Source organism: Grampus griseus (genome assembly GCF_964374135.1).
Source record: "Grampus griseus genome assembly, chromosome: 8".
NCBI classification, from domain to species: Eukaryota; Metazoa; Chordata; class Mammalia; order Artiodactyla; family Delphinidae; genus Grampus; species Grampus griseus.
Window position 1 is genome coordinate 100037530 of NC_139002.1, and position 22091 is coordinate 100059620.

Sequence of the window (22091 nt, forward strand, 5' to 3'; positions counted from 1 at the left end):
ACTGATTTTCCCACCAGCCCCTTTGAATGGCATCATTAGTCTCACTTTCCAGTTGCATCACAGGGACTAACAGGGATCTAGTTAAGAAAGTTAAGTTCCCAGAGTTAGGGAAGTAGCAGATCGGGGATTAGTGAAGTAGCAGATTAGGAGAGTTTGAACACTAAGTGACCACAGAAACCAGGTCCATGGGATATAAAGACTTCACATTCTCAAACGTCATTTGAGAGCTGTAGTGAGTCCCTCCAAGAATCCTAGCTGTGGAACTGATTATTTTTCCATGTTTAAATAACCATCTGTAGATTAAAATGTTTCCACTTTGAAAAAGTAGTCCCTTTGGCATCAGATGTTTCCAAAATGTGTTTTCTGCCTTTATAGTGAGTGTTCAACCTTTTGCAATTGTATCCAGCATCTGAGCAGCTTAGGGTAAGGGTAGGTTCTGGATTTCATTATCTCACTGTGAAATGGGGATGATGTTAGTACCTACCTCATGGGTGTTTGTAAGAACTTAGAGAGATAATATATCTCACCTCTTTAACATAGCAATAATAATATAGCCAACCCATGCAGTTGTTAACAGGTCCAATTCTAAACACTTTATATGGAATAACTCTTTAATACTCTAAAGTGACCCTATAAGGAGTATATTCTTATTATCCTCATTGTACAGACAAGAAACTAAGGCAGAGAGTGGTTAACAAACTTGCCAAAGACAGAGCTGGTGTTGGAGCCAGAATGCTAACCCCAAGTTCATGCTCATAACCATGACACTAGACAGCCCCCACTGTACCTACGGTAAGCGTTTAATGAAATGCTAGCTCTCTGGACAGCTCACCTGAGGCTCACTGGGCAGAGGCCTTGCTAACTTAATTACTGAATCACTGAGAAGTCAGTCTGGTTTATAAAGTCCTCTCCACAGCATCAGAAACCAGTAGTTTTGTTTGCTGGGTAGTTACAGGTGCAGCATCAATCCCCCGTCACTAGGTGGCCTGGAAGACAAGCTCTGTAAACCTCCTGGGTGAGCAGAGTGGCTGGAGGGGGCTCCCCACCAGCACTCAAGAGCCCATATTGTAGTCGTGACTCCGCCACACGTGGCCTGTGTAACCCTGACCCATGCATTTCACCTGTCGTGGCTTCAGTGTTTCCTCTGTAAACCAAGGGGAATGGGACAGGGTAATTGGAAAGGCTCCTTCCTACCCTGAAATTTCAGGATTCTATGAGGACAAGGTCTGAATAAGGGTTCCTGTTAAAACACCAGTGGTGCAAAGCTCCAGTAGGCTAATCACACTTCAAACCAGGGATGAGGGCATCCACAACTCCTACCTTCTTGAGATTCATGATGTACAAGAAAATGGTTTGAGGAGGAGGTCTCAAAAAAGGAATCTAAGGACAAAGAAGACAATTTCTTTGTGTGTCATGATTTTTTTTTCAAGGATTAATAACGATTGCTGTCCATATCTAATCGTGCTGATTTATTTCCAATAAAATTCCCACCAAGGACTTAAGATACTCTATGCTTCCAGAAGGACAAAAATGAATAGGGAATCTCAAGGGTACTTTTCTTAAAGAATGAGAGAATTAACTTAATTGGTCATAGATGAATTATCTACCAGAAAAGTATTAACAAATCATTTTAAATCTTGGACTGCCGGGCTTCCCTGGTGGCGCAGTGGTTGAGAGTCCGCCTGCCGATGCAGGGCACATGGGTTCGTGCCCCGATCCGGGAAGATCCCACATGCCGCGGAGCGGCTAGGCCCGTGAGCCATGGCCGCTGAGCCTGCGCGTCTGGAGCCTGTGCTCCGCAACGGGAGAGGCCACAACACTGAGAGGACCGCGTACCGCAAAAAAAAAAAAAAAAAAAATCTTGGACTGCCTTTCATATTCCAATCATATTCTTGACCTCTATATTCATTTTCTATTTATTGATATGACAAATTACCATAAACTTAGTGGCTTAAAACAACACAACTTCATCATCTGACAGTTCTGTAGGTCAGAAATCCAACACCAGTTTCACTGAGCTAAGATCAAGGTGTCAGCAGAGCTGCATTCCTTTCTGACATCTCTAGGAAAGAATCTGTTTTCCTTGTTTTCTCTAGCTTCTAGAGGCCACCATATCCCTTGCCTCATGGCTCACTTCCTCCTCTTTAAAGCCAGCAGCACAGCATCTCTCTAACTCTACCTCCATCATCACATCTCTTTCTCTGACTCTCTTCTACCTCCCTCTTCCACTTTTAAGGACCCTTGTGATGGCACTGGGCCCACCCAAGTAATCCAGGAAAATCTCCCTGTTTTAAAGTCAGCTGATTATCAATCTCAATGACATCTGCAACCTTAAATACCTCTGCCATGTAACCTAACATATTCACAATTTCCTAGATTAGAATGTGGACATCTTTGGGGAAAGGAGAAGGGTGCATTATTCTGCCTACCACCATCCCTTCCCTCTTTCTGTTGTCCTTCAGATGCAATGAACTCACAGAAGATCAATATATATAAACGCTTTACAAAATCAAATGAGAAGGGCTTCCCTGGTGGCGCAGTGGTTGAGAGTCCGCCTGCCGATGCAGGGGACGCGGGTTCGTGCCCCGGTCCGGGAAGATCCCACATGCCACGGAGCGGCTGGGCCCGTGAGCCATGGCTGCTGAGCCTGTGCGTCCGGAGCCTGTACTCCGCAACGGGAGAGGCCACAACAGTGAGAGGCCCGCGTACCGCAAAAAAAAAAAAAAAAAAAAAAAAAAAAAAATCAAATGGGAATTGGAAAGTAAATATATCCTCATCTTCCCCTCCTTCCCTTCTTTCAAACTGTAGGATGTATAGGGTTCCAAAGTCAAATAAGTATCACTCATATTGGTTGTCATTGCCCATTAACTGCTCACTTGCTTTCCTTCATTTGCATAGATAATGGACATTTGACAAGAGTTTCTTTAGTTTCCTTTCTGGGTAAATTTATCATTTTGCTATGTTTTGTAATACTTAGGACATAATGATGTCATCCAAGCCAACAGCCTTCCCCAGAATGTGTGAAACCAAACCTAATCCTTACCCACCAAGCTACTCTACGGCTCCTGGGTCTCAACAACCTCTGAGTTTCATCAGCCTAGGAAACCAAGCGCAGAGTGGTCAGCCTCCCTTCATTACTTCTCCAGGAACCTTCACCAACAGTCGGCAGGGTCCAGGAAATAGACAAATGGTAAATTAAGCTAGAGGAGAAGCAGCTACAAGCTTTAAAGAAGAAGCAAAGACACTAGGGGTAAGTCTACTTACTACTAGAATTTTTATTTTGCATTTGTAAGGTTTTATTGTGCTTATAAGCTATAGGTGGAGAGAAGTTTATGATCTCATGACATACGCCCAATCATTAGAAAGGCTGGAATGCTACTCTGGAAACAGTATCCCTTTTAGGTAGAAATAATTAGTCTGCATATAGATTTTGCCCCCAAATTCATTTTACTTTGGATTCAAGCAAAAATCTAATGGGTGACAAAGGATTCTTTGTAGCAGGATGATTCAGTAACACTGACATTCTGGAAATGCCACCACTTCTAGCTTGATCTCACTTTTGCAAAGGATATTCTGGGTACCCTCCATCCTGTCTCTGGATTAGTTTCAAGCCTGGTATTTGTATAGAGGCAAGCTCATATTGAGGGCTGCCTTAAAAACAGAAGGAACTACAAATGGGCTGTCTGGGGAAACTGGGCGTGAAAGAACTAGGGGCCATTCCATCTGCTCTCGCCTCACCCAGCACCCATGGAGATGTTATGACTTAACTGCATGTCAATTCCATAAGGGGCACTTTGACCATTCCTTATCTAGTTGATAGAGGCACTGTAAATAAAATATGCCCTATATGTACATGAAGACTCCACTGGCATAGGTGGCATTATTAGTTCCTTTGCTGAGCTTTTGAAGAACCTCTTTCACGCCACTAACACAACTCCTCCAAATGGTACTGTCCCTCCCCGTGTGCAGCTCTAACTTCTCTGCTAGAGGCTTCCATAAATTATATTGAGTGCCCATTATATGCCAGAACCCTTCTAGCCATCACAGGAAAGTAAAACTGAGCATCAGCTCCCCTGCAGCAGGCAGATGTAGGCTGGGAGGCGGCCTCTCAGATCCTCCTCCTGCCAGAGAGAGGAAGTTCCCTGCTCCCATTGGGCCACTGGCACGAACTAGCACACCACACAGCTGGCCCCATACAGGTGCTGGGAATACGGCACAGAACAAATCAGGCAGAACCTCTGCCCTCATGGAGCTCAGAACCTAGTGGGAGAATCAGACTACACACACAATAAAGAATTAAGGTACACAGTGTGCTGGAAGTTGATAAAAGATATGGAAAGAATAAAGAAGTGTGAAAGGGATAAGCAATTCCAGGCAGTGAGGGGATAGCAGTTTCAAGCTGGTCAGAGCAGGCTTTCCTTAGAAGACGACATGTGAGCAAAGACATGAAGTGAGGAGTGAGCCTTGTGGATGTCAGGCAAGAGGTTCCCGGTAAAGTCAGAAGGTCTTTCGAGGAAAATGTGGCATGTTTGAAGAACAGGGAGGAGGCAGATAAAGGAGAATAGAGGGCTTCCCTGGTGGCGCAGTGGTTGAGAGTCCGCCTGCCGATGCAGGGGACGCGGGTTCGTGCCCCGGTCTGGGAAGATCCCACATGCCGCGGAGCGGCTGGGCCCGTGAGCCATGGCCGCTGAGCCTGCGCGTCCGGAGCCTGTGCTCCGCAACGGGAGAGGCCACAGCAGTGAGAGGCCCGCGTACCGTGCAAAAAAAAAAAAAAAATTCCCAGGTCTGCCCCTCAGTAATTGTGTGACCTTGGGCACTGCTATGGTCTGAATGTTTCTGTCCCCCTCCAAAATTCATAAGTTGAAATCCTAACTCTCAAAGATGATAGTATTAGGAGGTAGGCCTTTGGGAGGTGCTTATTAGGTCATGAGAGTGGAGCACTCGTGAATGAGATTATTGCCTTATGAAAGAGACTCCTGAGAGATCGCTCACCCTTTGCACCATGTGAAGACACAGAGGCACGGGCTGTGAACAGGAAGAGGGCCCTCACCACAAGGTGACTGTGCTGGAATGTTGAACTTGGACTTCCCAGCTTCCAGAACTGTGCACAATAAAATTCTGTTGTTTATAAACCACACAGTCTGTGGTATTTTGTTACAGCAGCCTGAACAGAGTAAGACAGATACCTAATTTCTTAAAGTCTCTGTGTCTCCATCCCGTTGTTTGGGAGAATTACATGTACAATAAATGTAAGGTGCTTAGAAATTATCAAGCATACTGTTAATGCCTAATAAATTGTTTTTTCTTCATTGATACTTTCCCCAGAACTCGGATTACCCAAGCAGAGAACTGGTCCATTTGCAAAACACAGACATTGAAGTCACAGTTACAGCAATTTTTTCTAAGAGTCTTGGAGGCTCTCAGGGGATGCTAATGCACACCTATGCAGTAGTACTTTTTGAAGAATCCTTGGGCCACATGAACAAGCCTCTCCAAATACCTCAAACAAGGCTTTACTGAAAACTTCCCTAATATGGGAAAGGAAAGAGTCAATCAAGTCCAGGAAGCGCAGACAGTCCCAGACAGGATAAATCCAAGGAGAAACATGACGAGCAAGACACATACTAATCAAAGTATCAAAAATTAAATACAAAGAAAAAATATTAAAAGCAGCAAGGGAAAAACAACAAATAACATACAAGGGAATCCCCATAAGGTTAATAGCTGATCTTTCAGCAGAAACTCTGCAACCCAGAAGGGTGTGGTAGGACAAATATAAAGTGATGAAAGGGAAAAAACTACAACCAAGGTTACTCTACACAGCAAGGATCTCATTCAGATTTGACGGAGAAATTAAAACCTTTACAGACAAGCAAAAACAAAGAGAATTCAGCACCACCAAACCAGCTTTACAACAAATGCTAAAGGAACTTCTCTAGGCAGGAAACACAAGAGAAGTAAAAGACCTACAATAACAAACCCAAAACAATTAAGAAAATGGTCATAGGAACATACATATCGATAATTACCTTAAATGTAAATGCATTAAATGCTCCAACCAAAAGACACAGACTGGCTGAATGGATACAAAAACAAGACCTGTATATATGCTGTCTACAAGACACCCACTTCAGACCTAGGGACACATACAGACTGAAAGTGAGGGGATGGAAAAAGATATTCCATGCAAATCGAAATCAAAGCTGGAGTTAGCAATACTCATATCAGACAAAATAGACTTTAAAATAAAGATTATTACAAGAGACAAAGAAGGACACTACATAATGATCAAGGGATCAATCCAAGAAGAAGATATAACAATTGTAAACATTTATGCACCCAACATAGGAGCACCACAATACATAAGGCGAATGCTAACAGCCATATAAGAGGAAATCGACAGTAACACAATCATAGTAGGGGACTTTAACACCCCAGTTTCACCAAAGGACAGATCATCCAAAATGCAAATAAAAAAGAAAACAAAAGCTTTAAATGATACATTAAAAAACATGGACTTAATTGACATTTATAGGACATTCCATCCAAAAACAACAGAATACACTTTCTTCTCAAGTGCTCATGGAATATTCTCCAGGATAGATCATATCTTGACTCACAAATCAAGCCTTGGTAAATTAAAAAATATTGAAATCATATCAAGTATCTTTTTCAACCACATTGCTATGAGACTAGATATCAATTACAGGAAAAAATCTGTAAAAAATACAAACACATGGAGGCCAAACAATACACTGCTAGGTAACCAAGTGATCACTGAGGAAATCAAAGAGGAAATCAAAAAATACCTAGAGACAAATGACAAAGAAAACACAACAACCCAAAACCTATGGGATGCAGCAAAAGCATTTCTAAGAGGGAAGTTTATAGCAATACAATCCTACCTCAAGAAACAAGAAACATCTCAAATAAACAACCTAACCTTGCACCTAAAGCAATTAGAGAAAGAAGAAGAACAACAACAACAAAAAGTTAGCAGAAGGAAAGAAATCATAAAGATCAGATCAGAAGTAAATGAAAAAGAAATGAAGGAAACAATACCAAAGATCAATAAAACTAAAAGCTGGTTCTTTGAGAAGATAAACAAAGGTGATAAACCATTAGCCAGACTCATCAAGAAAAGAGGGAGAAGACTCAAATCAACAGAATTAGAAAAGAAAAAGGAGAACTAACAACTGACACTGCAGAAATAAAAGGATCATGAGAGATTACTACAAGCAACTCTATGCCAATAAAATGGACAACCTCGAAGAAATGAACAAATTCTTAGAAAAGCACAACCTCCTGAGACTGAACCAGGAAGAAGTAGAAAATATAAACAGACCAATCACAAGCACTGAAATTGACACTGTGATTAAAAATCTTCCAAAAAACAAAAGCCCAGGACCCGATGGCTTTACAGGCGAATTCTATCAAAAATGTAAAGAAAAGCTAACACCTGTCCTTCTCAAACTCTTCCAAAATATAGCAGAGGGAGGAACACTCCCAAACTCATTCTACAAAGCCACCATCACCATGATACCAAAACCAGACAAAGATGCCACAAAGAAGGAAAACTACAGGCCAATATCATTGATGAACAAAAATGCAAAAATCCTCAACAAAATACTAGCAAGCAGAATCCAACAGCACACTAAAAGGATCATTTACCCTGATCAAGTGGGGTTCATCCCAGGAATGCAAGGATTCTTCAATATATGCAAATCAATCAATGTGAGAAACCATATTAACAAATTGAAGGAAAAAAAACATATGATCATCTCAATAGATGCAGAAAAAGCTTATGACAAAATTCAACACCCATTTATGATAAAAACCCTCCAGAACGTAGGCATAGAGGGAACTTAGCTCAACATAATAAAGGCCATATATGACAAACCAACAGCCAACATCGTTCTCAATGGTGAATGGTGAAAAACTGAAACCATTTCCTCTAAAATCAGGAACAAGACAAGGTTGTCCACTCTCACCACTATTATTCAACATAGTTTTGGAAGTCCTAGCCACGGCAATCAGAGAAGAAAAAGAAATAAAAGGAATACAAATTGGAAAAGAAGAAGTAAAGCTGTCACTGTCTGCAGATGACACGATACTATGCATAGAGAATCCTAAAGATGCTACCAGAAAACTACTAGAGCTAATCAATGGATTTGGTAAAGTAGCAGGTTACAAAATTAATGCACAGAAATCTCTTGCATTCCTATACACTAATGATGAAAAATCTGAAAGAGAAATTAAGGAAACATTCCCATTTACCATTGCAACAAAAAGAATAAAATATCTAGGAATAAACCTACCTAGGGGGACAAAAGACCTGTATGCAGAAAACTATAAGACACAGATGAAAGAAATTAAGGATGATACAAACAGATGGAGAGATATACCATATTCTTGGATTGGAAGAATCAACATTGTGAAAATGACTATACTACCCAAAGCAATTTACAGATTCAATGCAATCCCTATCAAATTACCAATGGCATTTTTCACAGAACTAGAACAAAAAACTTCACAATTTGTATGGAAACACAAAGGACCCCGAAAAGCCAAAGCAATCTTGAGAAAGAAAAACAAAGCTGGAGCAATCAGGTTCCCTGACTTCAGACTATACTACAAAGCTACAGTAATCAAGACAGTATGGTACTGGCACAGAAACAGAAATATAGATCAGTGGAACAGGATAGAAAGCCCAGAGATAAACCCATGCACATATGGTCACCTTATCTTTGATACAGAAGGCAAGAATATAAAACAAAGAAAAGAGAGCCTCTTCAATAAGTGGTGCTGGGAAAACTGGACAGCTACATGTAAAAGAATGAAATTAGAACACTCCCTAACACCATACACAAAAATAAACTCAAAATGAATTAAAGACCTAAATGTAAGGCCAGACACTATAAAACTCTTAGAGGAAAACATAGGCAGAACACTCTTTGACATAAACCACAGCAAGATCTTTTTTGACCCACCTCCTAGAGTAATGGAAATAAAAACAAAAATAAACAAATGAGACCTAATGAAACTTAAAACCTTTTGCACAGCAAAGGAAAACATAAACAAGATGAAAAGACAACCCTTAGAATGGGGGAAAATATTTTGCAAATGAAGCAACTGACAAAGGACTAATTTCCAAAATTTACAAGCAGCTCATGCAGCTCAATATCAAAAAAACAAACAACCCAATCCAAAAAGGGGCAGAAGACCTAAATAGACATTTCTCCAAAGAAGATATACAGATTGCCAACAAACATATGAAAGGATGCGCAACATCACTAATCATTATAGAAATGCAAATCAAAACTACAATGAGGTATCACCTCACACTAGTCAGAATGGCCATCATCAAAAAATCTACAAACAATAAGTGCTGGAGAGGTGGGAATGTAAATTGATACAGCCACTATGGAGAACAGTATGGAGGTTCCTTAAAAAACTACAAATAGAACTACCATACGACCCAGCAATCCCACTACTGGGCATATACCCTGAGAAAACCATAATTCAAAAAGAGTCATGTACCACAGTGTTCACTGCAGTTCTATTTACAATAGCCTGGAGATGTAAGCAACCTAAGTGTCCTTTGACAGATGAATGGATAAAGATATGTGGCACATATATACAATGAAATATTAACCAGCCGTAAAAAGAAACGAAATTGAGTTATTTGTAGTAGGTGGATGGACCTAGAGTCTGTCATACAGAGTGAACTAATTCAGAAAGAGAAAAACAAATACCGTATGCTAACACATACATATGGAATCTAAAAAAAAAAAAAAAAATGTTTTGAAGAACCAAGGGGCAGGACAGGAATAAAGATACAGACGTAGATAATGGACTTGAGGACACGGGGAGGGGGAAGGGTAAGCTGGGACGAAGTGAGAGAGTGGCATGGACATATATACACTAACAAATGTAAAACAGATAGCTAGTGGGAAGCAGCCGCATAGCACAGGGAGATCAGCCCGGTGCTTTTTGACCACATAGAGGGGTGGGATAGGGAGGGTGGGAGGGAGGGAGACACAAGAGGGAAAAGATATGGGAACATATGTATATGTATAGCTGATTTACTTTGTTACGAAGCAGAAACTAACACACCATTGTAAAGCAATTATACTCCCATAAAGATGTGAAGAAAAAAAAGAAAAAAACAAGGCTTTACGCTGAGGCCCTGGCCCTAGCGTATGTCAAAATCTTAATGGCCCACCTCCTGTAGAGGTATAGCTAAATGACACCGTGGATCTTGACAGAGTTGACAATAAATAAGGAGCAGCAGCAATGATAGTGATGTTTCAGTGGTGCCTGAAGATGAAGAAGCAGTTTTTAAATGTCTGTTTTCTTTTTTCAGGCAATCCAGATCATGACTGGATTGAGGCACACTGACTTCGGAATTATTGGGGGTTTAATGGCCTCTATTTATAACCAAGAGTTGGGTTTTGCTTCCTTGTCTTTTATTGGCGGATATCCATTCTGGGGCGACCTCTCTGTGAGTAGCCTGCTGCAACAGCTGTCCTTCTCAGCTTATCAAGTATAGCTGTCCCCAGTCTATGTACAACTCATCTTTTAATAAGCCCTGCATCTGATCAGCTGGAGAATTTAGATACTAGATATTAATATTAGATATTAATTAGATAGAGAATTAAATAAAGAAGAGCTTTTGTTCTCCATTTTAACTTGCAGCCTAAACTCACACCCTAAAGTTTACACTAATGAAGTAACCAGCAAACCAAAGTTTGATTTCCCTATTACATTTTAGATGGAAATGTATGTGCTGGGTGGAAAGCGGCAAAAAGAGGTGATCGGGAACATGATTAAAAATATGCAATTGATCACGAGAAGAGACTGAGCGGTGAGGTCAGAAGTCATCCGAACAAGGAAAACTTACAAGGGAATGAGGTCTTTTTGTGCGAGAAACTAAGGAGAAAAAAGAAAAGGATGTCAAAAGGACATAGAAACCTCGAGAGTTACTCCAAAAAATTGAGAAGTATGAGAGGAATTTTTGAGAGGGAAATATAACTAGGTCAACCTTTCATCATATAAAGAGAAGTATTTCCCAGGAAAAATCAAAGGACCCATCATTTCACAAATAAATTTGTTTCTTTCTACAGTTCATTATTACTGGAGCACTCTCTATTTCGGCATCCAAGCAGTTTTCCCCTTGTCTGGTAAGTTAGAATGTTTCTACTTTTTAATCCCTTTAAAGATTAACTTATTTGGGTAAGAAAACTGAGAAGCCAGATTCAGAACGTGAGAAGGGGAGCATTTTTTTCCCAGAAGTATCTGTGGGTTGCCTCCATGGTACGTATGCCCTCCCATGGTCTACACAATTTACCACTCAGAAATGGCAAAGCTCAACATCCCGACTCTTTATTTCACAAGAGTGGAAATTAGTAAAGATGGGGTTGTTTACTTGAAGGCTCCCTGGTTCAGTGGGGTCACACTGCACGGGGGAAACTCCAAACAGAAACAAAGAAGCCAGGGGACACCCTCTTGCCACTTCAGTATCAAAGACTCTACTATGCATTTGCTATTTCTCAGTTCTGCCTTGCCTTGTATTGTTATTTTTTCTTTGTGTATGTCTCCTAGTCTTATTCAGATTTGACTTTTGTTTTATAGTTCTTCAGATCATCATGAAAAACACCTAGCTCAGTACCTAAGAAGAGTCCATAAACCCCTGAGACAGGCCTGTCATTCTTTCTGTCACAGCACTCCACCTTTTGCAATCTCCTGGTCCACTTTTGAAACAGGAGAAAGAAAATGGTTTGCCAAGAACTAGAGACAACTAGAACAGAAGTGGTTTCAAGATTATATTTAATCCAGCACAAGAGGGAAGAACTGGAAAATAGGAACACAGAGTCATGTTACTCATACTTTCCCAGACTAGACTACACTAGACTAAAAATAAAATAAAATAAATCAGTCTAATCTTGACTACTCTTGTTGTAATCCAAAAACAAAATAAAATATCCTCGCACTGCATGATTTAGAGATCCTTCCCTCTAACTATGCTTGTCCAAGCATAGAATCTGTCCATTTGGAGAAGAGAGCTAAAATTATACCTAAAGCGATTCTTCTAGGAGCCCTTTAGAGACCGTCAGAAGACTATCTAAGGCATGCTGAAGCAGCAGCACGTTCCAAAGAACTCCTAACAAGTCAGCTGAGGACTTGGTTTCACAATTATTCTGCTGAATTTCAAAGTCTTCTTGTAGAAACTGGGGAACGTTTTATACTCTGCCCATTCACCCCTACCCTCAAAAGCCTAACAAGTTCCTCATTCTAAATCTATCTAGTCCTTAGAAAGACAAGGGTTTCATGAATTCCTAAATTTATCAGCACAGATTTTTTGTGTGTATAGACTTTTCCATCTATAAAACTGGATGCTATATAGTACTACCTCATATAGTGGTTGCAAGAGTTCTACGAAATAACGCATTTACATGATTTAATACAGTGACTGTCACAGAAAAAATGCTCATTATAAGTTTGTCATTTGATTGTTTTAAAAAGGGAATATAATGTTATTTTGCATGAGGCTTAGACAAATACAATAGATGAGCTTCTGCTTTGTACTATTTACATTTTTCTACAGATCTTAGAAATACCCTACATTTAGGCGGCATATAGAATAGTTTTCATGGTAACTCTCCAGAAGGGAAGAGGAAAAAAATCATTTCAATTTTTTTTTCAAGATTTCAAAGATTAAGAACCGTTAGATTTAATTGCTTCTTATTTCATTTAATTTCACTCATCTTACATATGATTTATCTTTCCTGCCATCTCCCTCAGATAAAAGGCAGCCTAGGAATGAACACTGTTAATTCTGTCTCTGCCTTCATGGGGGTGATTCTGTTGCTGGTGGATGTGAGCATTAATGGGCTGCCTAATCAAGACTACTGGGGCAGTGGCTAAGTATCCCATCACCTACCATGTGCCTCCTCTCTTTCCACTCACTTAGAGTGGATCTATATTTTATTTCTTATTACTGTACAGCAGCTCTAGTAGTAAATCCCTTTTTCTATTCCAGCCCTACTCCTGGTCATGGGATCTCTAGGACTAGAGAATAAAGTGGGAGAGTCACCTCTGTAGATGGACTAGGGCAGAAAGGGCAGCCCTTAGTGGTCCATCTCATGGGTAGTCACATAGGGAAGACTCTTAAAGGGTATACAGAAACACTGGGAAAAAAAGCTCCCAGAAATAAAAGAGTAACTGAATTTGTACGCTGAATGAGAATAACCTATACTAGGAGAAAGAGATGCAAAATAAGTGAGATACAGATATAGATACATAGATATCAATATTGATATTGATACATATTGAAATATATGTATCCTTGTTAAGGCATAAGGTATAGAAAGGGATTCTTTGAGGTTTTAGGCAGAAAAATCAAATTACTTACAAGCAGGAAAAAAAATCAGCTTGACTCGGTCTCTACTACAACAACATTCAGTTAGGGAAAATCATGGAGCAATATCTATAAAGTTTTGATGAAAAGAAAATGTGACTCAAGAATAACAAGTCCAGGGACTTCCCTGGTGGTGCAGTAGTTAAGAATCCGCCTGCCAGAAGACCTAAATAGACATTTCTCCAAAGAAGACAGACAGACTGCCAACAAACACATGAAAGAACGCTCAACATCACTAATCATTAGAGAAATGCAAATCAAAACTACAATGAGATATCATCTCACACCGGTCAGAATGGCCATCATCAAAAAATCTAGAAACAATAAATGCTGGAGAGGGTGTGGAGAAAAAGGAACACTCTTGCACTGCTGGTGGGAATGTGAATTGGTTCAGCCACTATGGAGAACAGTATGGCGGTTCCTTAAAAAACTACAAATAGAACTACCATATGACCCAGCAATCCCACTACTGGGCATATACCCTGAGAAAACCAAAATTCAAAGTCATGTACCACAATGTTCATTGCAGCTCTATTTACAATAGCCCGGAGATGGAAACAACCTAAGTGCCCATCATCGGATGAATGGATAACGAAGATGTGGCACATTTATACAATGGAATATTACTCAGCCTTAAAAAGAAACGAAATTGAGCTATTTGTAATGAGGTGGATAGACCTAGAGTCTGTCATACAGAGTGAAGTAAGTCAGAAAGAAAAAGACAAATACCGTATGCTAACACATATATATGGAATTTAAGAAAAAAAAATGTCATTAAGAACCTAGGGGTAAGACAGGAATAAAGACGCAGACCTACTGGAGAACGGACTTGAGGATATGGGGAGGGGGAAGGGTGAGCTGTGACAGGGCGAGAGAGAGTCATGGACATATACACACTAACAAACGTAGTAAGGTAGATAGCTAGTGGGAAGCAGCCGCAGGGCACAGGGATATTGGCTCGGTGCTTTGTGACAGCCTGGAGGAGTGGGATAGGGAGGGTGGGAGGGAGGGAGATGCAAGAGGGAAGACATACGGGAACATATGTATATGTATAACTGATTCACTTTGTTATAAAGCAGAAACTAACACACCATTGTAAAGCAATTATACCCCAATAAAGATATTAAAAAAAAAAAAGAATCCGCCTGCCAATGCAGGGGATACGGGTTCAAGCCCTGGTCCGGGAAGATCCCACATGCCACGGAGCAACTAAGCCCCGTGCGCCACAACTACTGAGCCTGCGCTCTAGAGCCTGCTAGCCACAACTGCTGAGCCCGCGAGCCACAACTACTGAAGTCCGCACGCCTAGAGCCTGTGCTCCACAACAAGAGAAGCCACTGCAATGAGAAGCCCATTCACTGCAACGAAGAGTAGCCCCCTACTCGCCACAGCTAGAGAAAGACTGCACGTAGCGACAAAGACCCAACGCAGCCAAAAATAAATAAAATTGTTTTTTAATTTAAAAAATAAAAAAAAACAAGTCCAATAAAATCCTTGTGATAGTATAAAAGCAACAAGAAGATACTCTCAGTAAAACAACAACACACATGGGCACTGCTGCTAAAAAAAAAAAGAATAGTAATATTCAACCATACACGAGGTAGATTAAATCAAGAATGTAGAAACGCAAGGAGAAGCTGTGTAAGGAGATTCGTGAAAAGCACAAAAACTGGAAGGTGAAGAGAGAAGATGAGAGGTAAGACAAGCATGCTAATCTCTCATTTTTCATAATAAACGATCATCTAATACTGCCTCAAACTGAAACTTGTAGGTTTAAAATGATGTCAACTTCTTCATGGATTTTGTAAACTTGACTTCTTTTTGTTCTTTTAAAATCAGGTAATACTTTTATTTCAAAATAGGAAGTAAAAACGATTCCATTATTAAAAAATGGTGTTTCCCTCTATTGCTCTCTCATTCCCTCCCTTGCTTGTTCTCCTTTTTTCTCTCTCTTGCTGTCTCTCCATGCAACCACTTTTCTTTTTTATTTTTTTCTATTTTTTTGTCTGCCCTACACGGCATGCCAGATCTTAGTTCCCCGGCCAGGAATCGAACCTGCGCCCCCTGCAGTGGAAGCGCAGAGTCCCAACCACTGGACCGCCATGGAAGTCCCTGCATCCACTCTTCTATTTGCCTTTTGCCCATACGTAGAGTTCTAGAAAAACAGGTCTCAGACGTTACTTTAGCTCATTTCTGGGCAGTGGCATTTGGGATGATTGGTTGTGTTCTATGTTACTTGATTTATTTTTTTATTTTAATGAGCAAGTAAATTTTTATTAGAAAAAAAAAGCCACTGCAAAAAAAAAAAAACTCTACTTCCTTTCTAATGTTTCTAAATAAAACAGTCTACTGGCAAAAAGGGAAGTCTTCCGGCATTTTAAAGAAATTCCAAAGTTAGTTTACATTCCCCTGAAATAAGCACGTGATGACAGAGAAAGGATCCCAGAGCTAGGTGAGTACAAGCAATAGTACATTTGATGAATCAGAACTTTTTGAAGCCAGGGTGAAGCCCTCCTGATTTAGTCAACATTTCAGTGTGTTTATTCCGGATTTCAGCTTGCTGGGAAAGGAATTTCAGCCATGCTGACCATCTTCTCTCTTTAGGAGTTTTGCATAACTTGTGTCACAGCACATTTTGCCAGCCAAGCAATCACCAACACCAATGGGGGTGAGTTGGGCCTCTTCTCTGGAAGATAATCTGAGTATGTGCTGAAGGAATACAGACTTCAGTGTCAGCTAAGTCCCACTGCGGGCTTACCACAGCGCTCTTGGCCCTCTTCCCTGATGGACCAGGGAGGTTACTGAACAGGATTATAGTAACAATATTGTTTGCTTGTTTCATTCTTTCCAGTCTGTCCTTGGTATTCCAATTGCGTATGCAAATAGTCCCTTGACAACAGGGTGGTCCCCAGTTCCTCCCAGAAATGATGGCCACCAAACGCATACCACCTAATACCACCAGGTATTAAAAGAAGAAGGAAGCTCATGCAATCTCATGGGGTAAAACTACCTGCAGAAACTTCTTAAGAAGCAGCCTCGACTCTCCACGATGATTGCTGACCTTTAAAGACTGTGTTTCAGATTTGTTCTTAGTTTATCACGAATGATAACTGCATGGACCTCCCTGCCACTGTTTCTTCCTACATATGCCACTACAACTCACTGGCAAAGGCGAAGGGCCAGAGGACCGGAAATGACTGCAACTCTCTTGAAGTTAGAAAATTTCCTGTTAATGTTACCCTTTCCTCAATAAAATATTACTAGGAACAGAAGCCTTTTTTGGTATTTTTTTATTCGTTTGGTTTGTTATTGGTTGTTAAGCAGGAGATCTGACTAAATGCTGCAAAGCAGACTGATAAAATTTCTTTGATGATGATTTACAGGGTGTCCAGGTAGAAATATTATATCCTACCACAGAAGGTATATGCCTATTATTAATATGATGCTATTTAAAGCCCTTACGGTAGTTTCATTCTGGAATATCTAAAAACGTATTCATTAATTCATTCATTTGCTCAAAATAGGTATTACACTACTACTTTGTGACCAAACACTGTGCTATTCAATTACATAAAATTAAGATTTTATGTACTTTTTATTTGGGGTAATAGAAAGTGGGATAAAGTGGGCTTTATTGAAATGCCAGTGTACACATGTTTTTTTTTCAGGCACAAGTAACAAATGCTGGGTTTAAGTACAAAGACTTCACCCCAAAAATATAACTTAAACTGTATGAGAAAAACCAAAGTGCATCCTATATTTAGTCTCTTCATTCCTCAGAAGAATACAGGTTATTATTAGACCTCTAGGGCGTCTTCCAATTCTAAACTCTAAGGTTAATAATTCATCATGAAATACATGGGTTCAAGAATTATCTTTCCGCCCTTGTACACTGTTGGTAGGAATGTACATTGGTGCAGCCACTGTGGAAAACAGTATAGAGGTTTCTCAAAGAACTAAAAATAGAACTACCATATGACCCAGCAATTCCACTCCTGGGTATATACCCAAAAAAACCCCCAAAACACTAAATCGAAAAGATACATGCACCCCCATGTTCACAGCAGCACTATTTACAATAGCCAAGACATGGAAACAACCTAAGTGTCCATCAACAGATGAATGGATAAAGAAGATGTGGTGCAGATATACAGTGGAATACTATTCAGCCATAAAAAAGAACAGTATTTTGCCATTTGCAGCAACATGGCTGGACTTGGAGAGTATTATGCTATGTGAAATAAGTCAGTGAAAGATAAATACTGTATGATATCACTTATATGTGGAATCTAAAAAATATAACAAAACTAGTAAATATAACCAAAATAAAGCAAACACAGATATAGAGAACAAACTAGTGGCTACCAGTGGGGGGAGGGGGGTGTGCAATATAGGAGTGAGGGAGTGAGAGGTATAAACTATTGGGTGTAAGATAGGATCAAGGATGTATTGTGCAACATGAAGAATATAGCCAACAATTTTGTAATAACTGTAAATGGAAAATGACCTTTAAAAATGTATAAAAATTAAAACTTTAAAAAAATAATACTTAAGCCAGAAACCAAAAAAAAAAAGAAAAGAATTACCTTTCCAAAATCCATAAATGTATCTTAGATACATACATATCATTGATTCCCACCAGGCCCACACAACATTTCAGGAAGCTCTTTTTCCCAGAGCGTGTTTTGCGTTTGTCACATCCCACTAAAAATCAATCAGTCACAATTGTCCCCTTCTCCCATGGAGCTGGCCAAACCTCTCCTGAATTTGGGTGATTGGGAGGGGGCGTGCAGGGAGTCCCTAGGCATCTATGCGCAGGAGTGATTTGAATCAGGGGAAAGATCTGGAGGAAGCTGTAAGTTCAGGTATGTGAAGCTTGAGCTGAAAGACCAGGAAGTGAGGTCCAGTTCCCAGCCTGGCCTCTGCGATGGGTTTGATCCCCCTGGAGAAAGGCGTATTCTCCTCATTTGTGCACGGACTATAACCAGGTTCCTGCTCTGTAAGGAGGACCGAAGAAAATGCAAGGCTGTCTGAACACCCCCAGGGCTCGGAGCTTGAGGGGAGCTGGGAGACAGCAGCTGGGGTCAAGCGGCCTTCTCCCAGAGGAGCAGCTGCAAAGCCCGAGAAGGCTAAGATGCAGAAGGAAACTGGGTGCCCCACACACGCGGCAGAGGCTCAGCAGAGGCCTGCGGTGCTAGAGAACAATGTGAAAATTCTGGGGACTCCCAGAAATACTTCGGAAGTGGGGATGGGCAGAGAGCTGAGGTGTGCCTGGGCAGGTAGGGGTGCGCCAGGCAAGTGTGGCCGTATCGCCAGTGATTCCTCATTCCCACAGGCTGAAGAGGTCTCAGACAGCAGCATTTCCCTAAAACCGGCTGTTTCTGCCTTTCTCCCTTCATTTCGTAATGAAAACAAACAAAGCCTCTCTCTCTCCAAACTATTCTCTACAATCTATCACGTAGAAATGTTGTTCCTCTCCTCAACCACCTCTTCTCCACGCCTCAGTACCCTGACTTCACTCTAAAAATGGGTAGCTGTTTACTCAATCCTACCAACTCAGCAGTACGCAGCCAGCTTCACTCAATCTCTCTCTCCACGTGTGGTCTTCACCCAGTTTAAGCCTCACTCACAATTTTATTTTTCACAACTCCTCTCACTCCCCCAAATATTTAGCAACACTTTAAAATATGGTACGGGTGGGCTTCCCTGGTGGCGCAGTGGTTGAGAGTCTGCCTGCCGATGCAGGGGACGCGGGTTCGTGCCCCAGTCCGGGAAGATCCCACATGCCGTGGAGCGGCTGGGCCCGTGAGCCATGGCCGCTGAGCCTGCGCGTCTGGAGCCTGTGCTCCGCAGCGGGAGAAGCCACAACAGTGAGAGGCCTGCGTACTGCAAAAAAATAAATAAATAAAATAAAATACGGTACGTGGATCGCTCAAGATGGTGGAGTAAGAGGACATGGAGGTCGCCTCCCACCATAAACGCATCAAAAATACACCTACATGGGCTTCCCGGGTGGCGCAGTGGTTAAGAAACTGCCTGCCAATGTAGGGGACACGGGTTCGAGCCCTGGCCTGGGAAGATCCCACACGCTGCGGAGCAACTAAGCCCGTGCGCCACAACTACTGAGCCTGCGCTCTAGAGTCTGCAAGCCATAACTACTGAGCCCACATGCCACAACTACTGAAGCCCATGCACCTAGAGCCTGTGCTCCGCAACAAGAGAAGCCACAACAATGAGAAGCCCGTGCACCACAACGAAGAGGAGCCCCCGCTCACTGCAACTAAAGAAAGCCCTTGCACAGCAACGAAGACCCAACGCAGCCAAAAATAAATAAATAAATAAATTTATTTAAAAAAAGATACATCTACACGTGAAAAGATGCTCAACATCACTAATCATCAGGGATATACAAATCCAACCCCCAACGAGATCTTTTTGATCTGTCAGAATGGCTGTGATCAAAAAGTCTACAAATAACAAATGTGGCTGAGGATGTGAAGAAAAGGGAACCCTTGTGCACTGTTGATGGGAATGTAAATTGGTGCAGACACTGTGGAAAACAGTATGGAGGTTTCTCAAAAAACTAAAAATAGAACTACCATATGATCCAGCAATTCCACTCCTGGGTATATATCTAGAAAAACACAAAAACACTCATTTGAAAAGATATATGCACCCCAATGTTCACAGCAACATTATTTACTATTGCCAAGATATGGAAACAACCGAAGTGTCCATCAACAAATGGATGGATAAAGAAGATGTTGTATATATACATACAATGGAATACCGCTCAGCCATAAAAAAGACTGAAATTTTGCAATTTGCAGCAACATGGATAGACTTGGAGGGCATTATGTTACGTGAAATGTCAGACAAAGATAAATACTATATGATATCACTTATATGTGGAATCTAAAGAATACAACAAACTAGTGAATATAACAAAAGAGAAGCAGACTCTCAGATATAGAGAACAAACTAGTGGTTACCAGTAGCACGGGGAGGAGGGGTTATATAGAGGTAGAGGAATGGGAGGTACAAACTACTGGGTGTAAGACAGGTTCAAGGATGTACTGTACAACACGGGGAATACAGCCAATACTTTGTAATAACTGCAAATGGAAAGTAACCTTTAAAAATTGTATAAAAGTTTAAAACAAATTTTTTTGAAAATCTGCATGTGGAACAATCCTCACTGAAAACTAACTGGAAACTGGCAGAAGGACCCCTGTACCACCAAGCCTGTAAGACAGGTACAATATGTAATCAGGTAAAGGAAGAGAAGTGATCAGGTCAGGATCTGTGACCCCAGGAGGCAACTCAGAGGAAAAGGGAGATTACATGGGTGGACACCCACCCTGGGGAGTGAGGGTGTGAGCCACTTACTGGGCACCACAGCCCAGAGGTCTGACGTGGGGAAGATGAGCCCCCCTGGCTGGTTGGAGAGCTTCTGGGACTAAGAGGAAGGCTGTGGGAAGCCTGGACTCTGCTTGTGAGGAGCCCCAGAGCACTGGCTGGCCCCCGAGGACTGCTCTAGTGCATGTCCAGTGTCCCGCAACTGCCCCCCCCAGGCAACCCAGCATGAGCGGAGTGAACACTCCAGCCATGCTTACTCCATGTCACAGCTCTGCACTGGACCGAGGGCTGCCACTACCAAGGAGAGAGCTTGGTCAGGCACTCGGAGCCGGGGCTGCACCTGAGCAGGGCGAGGGCAACAACTGCTGGCACCTGCAGAGGTGGCACATCGGAGGCAGCTGAGACCTCTGTCTGTGGCCGACCCTCCACAGCCCATACCCTGTCACGAGCAGAGAGCCTGCGTGTCCCCCTCTTGCTTCAGCACTGCTCCACCGTGGGGCGAGGGTCCCAGTGCTGGGAGAGAGAAAGCACACACCTAAAGAGAACAGAGCCGACCCTGGGCTCAGAGCTTCTGCCCCAGAAACTTGGGATCTGACCCCCTCACAGGGCATTGTCAGCCACTGAGTAGAGAGGAACCCCACCTCACACATGGCAATGGCTCTAGCCCCTCCATCTCCAGCGTGCCAAGGTTAAATCAGGAAGAAACAGACAATTTGAACAGACCAATCACTAGGAATGAAATTGAATCTGTAATTTTAAAAACTCCCAGCAAACAAAAGTCTAGAGCCAGATGGCTTCAAAGGAGAATTCTACCAAACATAAAAAAGTGATAATAAACTATCCTTCTTGAACTGTTCCAAAAAACTGAAGAGGGTACAACACTCCCAAATTCATTTTACAAGGCCACCATTACCGTGATACCAAAAACAAAGACACTATAAAAATAAAATTACAGGTCAATATCTTTGATGAATATAGATTTGAAAATGCTCAACAAAATATTAGCAAATTGACTCCAACAATACATAAAAAAGGATCATACACCGTATTCAAGTGGGATGTATTCCAGGGACTCAAGGATTATGGTTCGATATTCGCAAATCAAGCAATGCGATACACCACATTAACAAAAGGAAGGATTAAAAGCACCTGATCAAAAAAAGAAGAAAAAACATATGATCATCTCAATAGATGCAGAAAACAGCATTTGACAAAATTCAACACCCAGTCATGCTAACAACTCTCATCTAAGTGGATATAGAGAGAACATATCTCAACATAATAAAGGCCGTTCATGACAAACCCACAGCTA

At 41.5% G+C, this 22091-nt stretch overlaps 1 protein-coding gene across 1 annotated transcript; it reads left to right on the forward strand.

Moving 5' to 3' along the window:
• Positions 1-2983: 2983 nt before the first annotated feature.
• Positions 2984-21374, forward strand: LOC309826153 (membrane-spanning 4-domains subfamily A member 12-like; the record flags this gene model as incomplete). The annotated part of the gene is given in 8 exon segments (XM_082660117.1): positions 2984-3190; positions 10367-10504; positions 11127-11183; positions 12805-12914; positions 12916-12919; positions 15977-16021; positions 16025-16088; positions 21049-21374. Coding segments are annotated over 8 exon segments (951 nt in total).
• Between the last annotated feature and the right edge of the window lie 717 nt (positions 21375-22091).